The 11,818-nt window shown below is 31.1% G+C and overlaps 1 protein-coding gene across 1 annotated transcript; it reads left to right on the top strand.

Annotated features, from left to right (window-relative positions):
- Positions 1–4,254: 4,254 nt before the first annotated feature.
- Positions 4,255–11,436, top strand: LOC129804598 (alpha-tocopherol transfer protein-like). Its single transcript, XM_055852088.1, has 2 exons — positions 4,255–4,870; positions 10,630–11,436. Exons 1-2 carry the CDS (start codon positions 4,583–4,585, stop codon positions 11,305–11,307), a joined length of 966 nt encoding a protein of 321 aa, XP_055708063.1. The 5' UTR covers positions 4,255–4,582; the 3' UTR covers positions 11,308–11,436.
- The last annotated feature ends 382 nt before the right edge of the window (positions 11,437–11,818 follow it).

Raw genomic sequence — 11,818 nt, 5'->3', positions numbered from 1 at the left:
TGGAGACAAGGGAAAGTTTCTAATTGGAGACAAACAGTGTAAGTGAAACCACGACGAAAGGCTTCCAAAACCTTGTTGAGTTGCTGTTGAGAATTTTCAAAAAAAAATTTGGGTCATCAATTAATTTCTAGATCACAGATATTTCGAAATAACTAATAATCGAAAAGAAGTAAAGATATATTGAATAGCATAAAACGATTTGATTTTTCCTAAAAACGGACATTGTTTAAAATAATAATAATAATATTACAGCAATTTTTTGTTCCGAAAAAATACCAAATGTTGTTTAACCGTTTTATCGTCTGTCCTTCTACCCGACTTTGGGCCACACGGTAAAACACTGATAAGGGGGTGCGATTAACTTTTTTTCCTCGTAACTTTAACACTTTTTAGGTGTAAAAATATATCAACATTTTTTAATATTAATTTTACACCTTTTTAAGGGTAAAACTAACAAGAAAAAGGGTTACTTTAACCCCCAATACACCTAAAAACCATAATATTTACACCGATTTCGAATCAATAATCCAGGGTAAAATTAAAATTTCCGAAATGTTATTTTAACTTTTTCGGATTTTTCTCAGTGGTATGTAATAATCCCTCGATTTCTTCACCCCCGGAGACCACTTTTGTCAACAAATCTTCACGTTTCATACGATTTCTGAGAAATGTCGTCACGCTGTTTGTCCGTCTGTCCGTCCGGCTGTCGCCAGCTCTAGAGGCCAAACGGTAAGAGATAGCGACTTGGGACCTTCAGGGGACCCCCCATAAGTCGACTCAAGGATCGCTAAAATGCCCCTTATTTTTCTCCACCCCTCCCCTTCCCCTCCAAAACCATGTAATTTTTGGGATTGCTCGAAAACGCGTCGTGCGATTTTTTTTCATTTTTGGATAAGTTTTAGAGATTATCCAGGCGATCCAGGCGAACATTTCTTCCATATACGACAATACCGTTGAATCATTTCTAAGAACGGTTTTTCAAGGTCCAAGGTTAAAAAATACACTATATACCGCATTTATTAAGCGAATTTGTCATGTTTGAGCTCGTTGGAGAGGTCTTGGAATTTCCTATAAAATTGAACTGGTTCCAATCGGTTTTGAATCGGTAATAAACCGGTTCATAACCGTTAAATAATTTTTATACGAAATTTAATTAAATTACTCCCGAGGTGTATTTTAAGAAATATTTTAAGTGATTTATAAATCTGTTCGAATAGATTGTGAACCGGTAATGAACCAGTTATTTACCGATAAGTAATTTTTGTCCGAATATAATTTTTATTACTCTTTAAACTATTTTGTGGAATCTATTGAGTGATTTATGAATCGATTTAAATCGGTTGAGTACCGGTAAACGGTAAATGATGCGAAAATACTTTTGAGGTATAGCATCTCAGTCACGAGTTCGAGCATTTCGCAAAGCCTGGCACGCTATTGCCGGCTTCAGACTGGAGGTTTAGCCAAGTTCCCCAAGGTCTCAAAACCTTAAAGAGCAACCAATTTTATTGATTTTTCAAAATGTAATAGGTCATTTGCCCTTAATAATCCAATCCTAAGTCAAAATTTTCCAAAACATCTTGACTGATAAGATATTTAGAGAAGTTAAGCCATATGGCTAAGCCTTAAGTCTGAAGCCAGTATATGCCACCCTTTTTGCAAATGAGTTTCGTTTAATCATTATAGATATAATTTTTGTATTTAAAAAAAATTAATTTTATTTCATATACAAAATAATGATTTCCCAAGTAGATAATTTTTATCGACCAAAAGTTCCTTGACATATTTGAAAAAAATTACTCAGATAGCCAAAAATACATGCATCCAATATCATATTATTACTGTTATATTTTAAAGTCATATCATTTGAGAGATAAAATGGTTGGTTTGCACATTTCTAAAGTTCGCAATGATTCAACATAAAGTCTTGATAAGTAAAATAAATAATAAAGAAATTATTATAATATTAGAATTTTGTTAATTTATAATTCCGGTTAAAGTGATAAGTTACAAAAAGTTGAACGAAGGAAAATCGTTCAGACATACAGCTGGAATGAATCTGCGTCGTCAGTTGTTTAATTTTATGGAAAATCGCAACGGGACATATGTACATAAAATAGTCAAAATTTATGGTGATGATGAGGCACCCGTAGGGGAAAGTACTCTCCCTTCGAACGTCCATGCCTTCGAATAATATGAATTCTTCTACTTTTCCTAAGCAATTTTCACATGATTGTCGCATAATTATCAATAACTGATAATAAAGCTAACTAATATTTAATAGAAATGTTTAAGTCTCTTACGAAAACTTTTAAAAAAATCACATTATTCGAAGGTATGAACGTTCGAAGGGAGAGTACCTTCCCCTACATCTGACAAACGCTTCTGGCAGACCCAGAGTTTCAACTCCGGGGGTTGTTAACCGCATTCTAAGTATCTTTGACAGTGACCAAATTATATCTGTGCCAAAAATTCAGTCAGTTATGGTTACTAATGAAGGTCCCAGATATTACAAAATATCGAGCGCAAATTGAGAAAAGTGTTAAAAATGATTTGGTCGCTCCTATAAGATTTTATAGATAAACATGTCCTAAAAAGTTGCAGATTTACTTTTTTAACGTGCTTCAAGTAAAAGTCTAAACTTTTACACAGATTATACTTACTTATCCATGAAATCCTACGAGCCACTCAACCGTTCTTACCATATTTCTCAATTTGAGCTACATTTTTGTGATATGTAGTTAGGCCCTATTTCCCTTTAGGAACCAACTGACTCTAAATTTTTGAAACAGACATCGGGGTCAATATCAGACCTATTAGAGATACATATCAGAGCCCCCAATCAATTTTAATTTTAATGACCATTTTTACCCAAATACTGACAAATCTGCCTGTAGCCTTCAATTGTTATTCCACTTAACTGCATATATCTTTAAGTTTTTAGTTAAGTCATTATAAAACATTATAATCAATTTACACAATAAAGTATCCTTATCGCTATTTAAAAATTGGACTATTACCCTGCTTTTGCCGCACACTATAATATTTTTTTTTAATCTGTTTTAAGTAATAAACCTGTTCATTTAATGGACATAAAGTATGAAATTATGAATCATGAAACTATGAAGTATGAAATAATATTTTTTAATAAAATCATTGCTGTCTTTAAAATGCAATTAAACAAATGTGTGAAGTTCTTATACCTTTATTACTTTCTTATGAGTTTCTCCTGGTCAGTTTAGTCACATTCACCGCTCATTTAAAGACTATTCTTTAAATCAACTGTACTTTTATTCCATAACATCAGGGGAAAAAGTTATAATTTGGGGCAGGGTGCATATAAGCATCAATGTTTTATATTTGAAGTGCAATATTTTTAATACAAATTCTAGTTTTTCAGAAGTTTCGATTGGGACCTTGACAAGCAGTTTATCGTCTTTTCTTTTTCTCTAAAATTAATCTCAATACATTTAAAAATGAATAAATATGTAGATATGAATTTGCCTGTAATTTTGGATATCTGCTTGTAATTTTGGACACTTCGTTTGTAATTTTGGACAGATAATCCGCCTCAATAGAATGTCACCTTTGAAATTGAGCTTTTTTCTCCAATTAAAAAAAAAAAGAAATTAAGACCTATTGTAATATAATTTAAATTACATCACGGTTGGGTTCAATTCTTTTAAAAAATAAAAGAGAAAAAAAACCTAATTTCAAAGGAACCCTATTTCAAGGCTGCCCCACTTCCCCCTAATAAAAATAGAGAAGTAAACGATATTTCCGGACATAATTTAAAATTAAAAGGCAGAAAAAGCTTTAAGTATTCAATGGGTTTAAAGAAGAAATTTTACATTACTTCGATACTAAAACGAGGAAGAGAACACCTCTTTAATCAGTTACAAAGAATTATTTTTATGAGCAAAAATAGAAAACTTTGGCGACTTCCATGAGCACCTTAAAATATCTTATCTAAAAAATGATGACTTTTAAATTGCGTTATATTTGGTAGGAAACCATACTGATGCCATTGCAAAAACTTCGTCGATTGGATCAGCAATTGAGCTATCTACATTTTCTTTGTATCTTCATTTGTTGCAAACAAATACAGATAACAGACAAATACAAAAAATGTAAATAGCCTAGGTTAATGATCAAACTGACGACTTGTATAATCATAAGTCTAAAGTATTTTAAGTATCATTTTAAAAATGCAGTGGAATTTTTGGGGAAAAAAACATTGTAATGTGTGGCAAAAATAAATATTCTCATGACGAATAAACTTATTTTCATTCTCCGTGGACTTTATACCTCGTTAGATTTGGCAATAACAATTAATGGACAGAGTAAATTGTACATGTGCCTCTGATTAGTGGGTTTCTGTTTAGTTTTTGTCGAAATCTCCAGCAAGATACTGTATATACTTGCCTTTCGTTTTGGTGAGTTTTTTTTCTCCTCTTGGCAGATTTGTTGGAACAAACAGCAATTTGGGACTATTAAAGTGGTCGTTTTGTCTGGCGAAGACCACTGGAGTACCGTCAGTTTTATCTAACGAGTCGTTGAAGGTGGTTCGTAATATCGTGAAAATATGGCAAAAGTGATAGTGAAAGACTCAAGATTCCTTTCTGGAATCACAGAGATCCCATCATTCAAGATTGGCGATTTAGAGTTCGTCTTTGAGGCGGACTTGAGTGAAAAAGGTCGCAGAGTGGCTGAGAAGGAGCTCCGAGAAACTCCTGAGCGTGTGAAGGAATCACTTGAGGAGCTGAAACGTCTTCTATCGCAAGAAGAAGATCTCACATGGCCAAACAATGACTTCTTCCTCATAAAGTATCTCAGAAAGTGCAAATTTTATCCAGAAAGTGCTTTTCAATTGGTGAGACAATTTGGGTATAATCTTTACATCAAAAACTTGTTCTTTTATTCAGTGTTATCGCACATTGAAAAAATATAGTAACGGAAAGCTTTAGGTGGCAACTAATGCTCTTGATATTATTTCAGCAATACGTTGAAAATTTTTCGCAATATTAGTTTTATACAGCAAATTTTATATCATTATCATCGTGAAATATGTATTATATTCATGATATTCATAATATTTTCCTCTTCAAAATTCGGCACAGTTTACTTCATGTCTTTTCTTATGTTAAGTTATATCATAATGACGGTGTGCATAGTAAAGCATCCAAAACTACTTTCACTTAATATCTGCAAGTATGAACCAAGCAAAAATGTTATAATTTTGATCTACATGCACAAATATATTATATTAGAAAAAACGTGACAATAAGGGACCAAGACTTTGCGGAATACTTATGAATTACTATGCCCTAAAAATTAATGTCGCATTTAATTTGGATGAATGTACTTGAGATTGAACTCTTGGGTCTAAAAGTGAATTATGCTCAAAAATTAAAATTTGTCAAAGTCTTTAAATTTGTTCACTAGTTTAAACTGATTCATAAGTATCGCCAAAATCTACACACTATGGTATCAATTAATGATTTTAATTAGAATTTCTTACCAACCGAATAAGTTCAGAAATCAAAGACCTTTCAAATAAAAACAAACTTTTCCCAATTCAAAATTATAATTAACCCAATTCAATTAAATATAATAAGTTCATCCTAAAACTGTTTAAAGCAGCTCTGTAGTTTTTCAAAACGTTGAAAGATTATGACAAAATATTAGAAGCTTGGGAAAATGCATTTAGGGTGAAGCTCATTATTTTGGACAGGGTGCTCATAAGCAACAATGTTTCAAGTTTTAAGTGCGATATTTTCAATAAATAAAATAATTAAAGTAAAAAAAATAATTATTTATTAAAAATTAAAATAAAGTAAAAAATTTCGGCACATCTTTGTTCCAAAAATTAGCTCGTCCACGGACACCATAATTTTTGGCACAATCTTGTTCATTTTACGAGACTCAAAAAGATAATCAATATTATTAACGAATTTGTTCCAAAAAGTAGCTCGTCCACGGACACCGAAAATTTTGGAATAAATTTGTATCTTCTAGGAGGAACAAAAAGATACCCAATAAGGTAAATGCTCATAATTTTGGACAATCTGCTTATAAGCATCAATTTACCAAGTTTGAAGTGCGATATTTTCAATACTAATTGGCTTTTTTTGTTACTCTCTTTCCATAAGGGTTGATTAGAAACTTGGCAAGGATTTATTGTCTTTGTTTTTACTAAAATTAGTCTCAATACGTTTAAAAATTAATTGATATGTAGAACTGAATTTGACTCGAATTTTGGACAACTTGGTTATTAATTTGGATAACTTGGCTGTAAATTTGGACAGCTAATCCGCCTCAATAGGATGCCCATTGTTCTTCATTTGATGAACCAATCTTACCAAGTCCTCTTTCGGTTCATGTAAGGGAATCGTAGAATGTCACAAGAAGTCCAGAAGCTTTCCATATCATTCGTTCAAGTGAGTTGACTTCGGCACTCCAAGTACGCTCAGATTTATACATTCCCTGGCCTTTCCGGGAGCCTTTCAAGGCTTTTCTCACTACATTTCGTTAGTAGAGATGATGCTTCTTTGTTTCTTCAGGCATTTACACTACCTTGTCATCACAAAAGCTAAAACTTCATGAAATTTCCAGAGAAAAACACCTGTCCAAAATAAGGAGTATCACATCACTGGTGAATCTCTTCGAAAATTTCCCATTTTTCACACGAAAAACGTAATCCACAAGGCAAATCACACTTCAAGTCAAATCAACAAGTCACTATAAATGTCAATCAACACAATATTCAATTTAATAGAGTAAAGTGATATAATTTGGATATAGTGTTACAAATTGGACAATTCGCCGGTACAAGTTAGACATGGCTTTTTTCTTGATAAATACAGTACAAAATTTGTTTTTAAGCACAAGGAATCAAATTATAAAACTAAAGCATTAAAAAATTACAAATAAAAATGAAGTACTAAATTTATCAAGAAAAAAAGTCCTGTCCAACTTGTACCACTTTACTCTAATATCACTTAAAAACAGGGAAGAAAAATTATTAGTACTTCACCACAGCTAAATAAGACTGAAGGAAACACGAAAATCTGTCATATTTCTCGTAAGCAATTGCTCACATTGAATTTTCAACAAAGCAATTTTAACTAAAATCATATTCAAAATTTAACGAATTTAGTGTTAAAATCTTCCAAAAAGAACAAATATTATGATAGAATTCATTATTCCTAAAATATTGGAATAAATATTCATAATTTTAATCAATTTATTTATAGTGTCCAATTTTATCTTCAAAGTGTCCAAACTTAGAAACTGTCCAAAATTATGAGCTCTTACCCTATATATTCACTGTTGAAAGTAAAAGATCAAATTGATCCAAATTTGACCTTTTACAAAAGATGAATCAAATTTCAATCTGTGAATGAACATTTATCGTAATAGAACATGTTAATTTGATCCATATACTTTGCAAGAGGATCAAATTTGGATCAATTTGATCCTTTTTTTTATCAGTATTACGATAAAAAGAAAAGTATAAAATTCATATCTTTCTTTTGAATGGGAGAAAAAAGACCGGCAAATTTTAATAAAGGAAAAAAAGATTAGAGAATAATGCAATTCCTTATATTGTATTTAATAAAGATATAAAATTATGATTATTGTAACTTCAAATATACAATATAGGGGCAAGTGGAGCACCTTTGAAACGGGGCACTTTTGAAATTAGGTTTTTTATCCTATTTTTAAATGTAACTAAGCCTTATGATAATGCAATTTAATTTCAAAATTGGTTTGCGGATTTACTTTATATCATAGTAAGGTCCAGTTTCATTTAAAAGTAGGAGAAAAAACTAATTTCAAGTGTGTCCTACCTCCCCGTAAAGAACTTTTGCTGAGAAGTTATTGAGCCATTTCAATGACCTTTTTATTTTTATTTGTTGATCGATTTGAATATAGAAAAACTTAAGATCAGGATTTTGTTGAAATGGTCGTACAAAAAAGTATAATTTGTTTGACTAGTAAAAAATTCAGATTAATCATCAAAAAATGTATTTTCTTAGACAGAATATGAAATTGGTGTTTTTAATTGTTGCCAAAAAACGCGGAATTATTCAGCAACATATTAACCCATTAAAAGCAGTATGTTATATCACAATCAAATTGATCATTTTTGTTTTTTTTTCCTATGTAATGCTGGGATGTAAGTTTTTGTATGAGCTTTGCTTATTATAAAAAAAGTACATTGTTTTACTAAGATTCTAAACGCATTTTACTAATGCCTTTTCCTTCCCTGATTTGTTTTTAATTTTCTCTAAATTACATTATTTTGTTACTTTTATCGTTTATGCAATGTCATTTTTTTATTATAGAAATAAAGCAAGATGTTACTATTATATCACTAGAAATCCTTGTTATATCATGTATAAGCTTTATTTCAGAATGCTTAGTTGGTTTGTAATTCTGAGTTTTCCGAGATTCCAACATTTTACTCTACTCTCTTATAGAATGACTTTCCAAAGTTTTTTTTTGAAGATGTTTGTAAAATATGTAAATACATAAGATTAAGCCGGAAATATATACTTATGTATATAGATTTTGAGAACTTTTCATATAAATTATGAGAGTGCCTAATAAATTATCAAAAAGTATCTAAAATAAAATAAAAAATAATATCCTCCTCTTGAAATATATTTTTAGCTGATAATCTAGGAAATAAATTAAATTGAATATGAAAAACAAAAAGTAAACAATAGTTGAAACTATCAAAATCATATCAAGTGTTGGGGAAATTTAAACGATTCCACGCTATACCAAAAGTTCTAAATAATTTTCTTTTTAAATTTGTAATTAAGAGAACAATAAATAATAATTTCAAATGGTAAATGGCTGAAGCTATATTGAAAACACTATTTTTCGTATATTTCTAAAGGAAGTTGGAGATAGTCATAAATTATTTTAGATCTTCTATTATTTTATCTATCTAAATTACATTAAAGTCCGGCTTGTTTTAGGAAAATGCGAAAAATAGTATTTTCAATGTAGCCCTAGCTAAAATGTTGCCCACTTCCCCCTACCCAATAGATCTATGACGGTCATGCAGCCCATAATATTCGATAATAATGGGTCAATCAGAGTTTTTGTAGTTAATTATGATGGTTTTTGGCATGTATAGTTGCCAGTTATACGATTTATATCCCTTAATTAATTAATGAGTATTATTATTGTTGCACAACAATACAACACTTCGAAGTAATTCTTATTGTACAGTGCTTTAAAATAAAGAAAAAAAAAGAATATAAAATTTTAGTACCTTTTTTTTCCTTTTCCAGAAGGTTCTAGAAAATCTTATATTCTGACATGTGTTAGTTTTTTCGATTTTCTTTGTTTGAAAAGGTAAATGATCCAATGTTAGCCACTTAAGAATAGGTTTTATGAAAAGTTTACGTAAAAGTAATTTAATTTGACTCTTTGATCAGGTTTTTAACGAGTAGTTGTAGTACAGATTTTTTCTATCTAATTGTAAACTTAATTCAGGAATAAAAAAATTTATATTAGGTCTTTTATTGCGTAGATTAAAATTACTATTTTTTTTATAAAATAAATATTAAAGTGTTTTAAAAATGTGTTGAGCTGCTCAATTCGGTTACATAGATTAGCGTTCCTGTTTTCGACCACTTATACGAGCTTCATACCTATGACTTAGCCATATGGCTTAATTTCTCTAATTTTTTATTAATCAAAAATTCAAGAAATTTTAGAAAATTTTGACTTAGGTTTTGATTATTAAAAGAAAATATTCTATGCTCTGAAAAACCTATAAAAGTGGTTGCTGTTTAGGATTTTGAGACCTTCGGGAATAGGGCTAAACGTCTAATCAGAAAACCGCTTTAGGGTATATCGTATAGGCTATCCATTTCTCCTAAGTAGTAACTAGATTTAGTATTTAAGAACAAGATATTAATTCACTGTTTCGATTTGATCTCGTTTTGGTTTAAAAATCAAGACTTTTAATTTATTGAGCACTAAAATAGAATAATATATAAACATTAGTTTGAAATGGAATAGGGGAAAATCGAGAACCTTTGATTTGGGGCAATTTTGAAATTAGGTTTTCACTTCTATACTTTTAAATGGAACTACAAGGTTCAGTTCCGTTTATAAGTTAGATCTGAAAACTGATTTTGAAACCAAATTGAAATTGTATTATAATAGGTTAGTTACATTTTAAAATAGGAGAAAAAAGCACAATTTTTAAGATGCCGTATTTCAAAGGTGCCCAACTTCCCCTATTGCATGTCTTCTTTTAATTTCTTTTTTTTACTTTTAAGCTTATTTGGCAGAATAGATGCCAAATTATGAAAAAAACTATTATTTCATGGATCAAAATTCTCATAAGAGCAAAAACAATTGAAGGTTAATTATCCAAGTTCGTATCCGGATTAAATATTCAACCAGTAAATTGAATTGTTCATTAATTTAATGAAGTACAATACATTATGTCTCAGACTATAAAACGGTGTTTCTACAAATAAAGTTATCTCTTCGCGACTTAAAAAAACAGCCTTATGATTATAACGATCAAAATTTTGAATCTAAAAATAAAATAGAGTTTAAGAAATTAAAACGATCAATAAATCTTCTCTCTTGCAGCTTAAAAAGTACTTTGAAATCAAGGTCAAGAATCCAGAGTACTTTTATGACGTCGATATAAATTACTACATACAGATAGCAAATTTGCGGATCGTAGATATGATGCCACGTCGTGATCACAAAGGTAGACGGATCTTTGTTGTGCGTAACTTGGGAAAGTTTGATCCAAACTTGTACACAATGGAGCAGCTCTTCAAGGGAGTGGCTATGATGATGGAAGCCGTCAGCCTGGAACCAGATACTCAAGTTAATGGGGTCGTAATAGTGTTGGATCTCAAAGAATTGGCATTGTACCACCTGAAGCCACTAACCCCATCATTCATTCGGTTCGGCATGAAATGGTGTCAAGACTGCATCCCACTCCGTCTCAAAGGGCTTCATGTGATCAACGAAACTTCAATGATCGACGCTACGTACGCCATAATCAAGAACTTCCTCAGCGAGAAGCTACGCAACAGAATCTACTTCCATGGCAAAGATTATGAGATGATACACGAATACATAGCTCCCAATTGTCTTCCGACGGAATACGGTGGCACCATTTCATTGGGCGACTGTCCTAAAGTTGAAGAATTAATGGAGATGTACGGAGATTTCATTGAGCGATGCAAAAAGGAAATGGATGTTATAAATTCCTATGGCTACAAGAAGGATCTCACGGAGAATACTCAGCTCTGATGCATTCATATGGCAGGTTCAACCAATATTTCTGGGTAGTTTTTTTTTTGTTACAGGGAAATACAGTATTATACTCCCAAAAGTTTTGCATGGGTGAATATTTTCGCAAATAAATAAATTCTCGTAAAACCAAGAGAAAATTTATTATCAGCTGGATAATTAATGGTGTAGTTCTGTGTAATGGAATGAAACATAAATTCGACAGGCAAAAAATAGACAGTGTGACCAGTTTACAAAAATCCATATCCCTTCCTCATCATCTTTTGCACAAGTTAATAACACATGTGGTACAATGAATTTTTTATTTTCTGAATTGAGCCAACCATTTCACGGTGGACTTACATTTCGCCCATACAATTTTAACAACTAAGTTACATGGTCTAATAAACCATATATTCTGAATCTACAAGATTTTTAGGTACCTCCCACTTCCCACAAAGAAATTTGAGGACAGTTCCGAAAGCGCTCCACTATTCCCATTTTAAAAATAATAATAATAATAAATTCATAT

The sequence above is a fragment of the Phlebotomus papatasi genome, chromosome 2, assembly GCF_024763615.1.
Source record: "Phlebotomus papatasi isolate M1 chromosome 2, Ppap_2.1, whole genome shotgun sequence".
NCBI classification, from domain to species: Eukaryota; Metazoa; Arthropoda; class Insecta; order Diptera; family Psychodidae; genus Phlebotomus; species Phlebotomus papatasi.
Note: the sequence above shows the minus strand (reverse complement) of the source record. Positions and strands in the feature narration are given on the sequence as shown.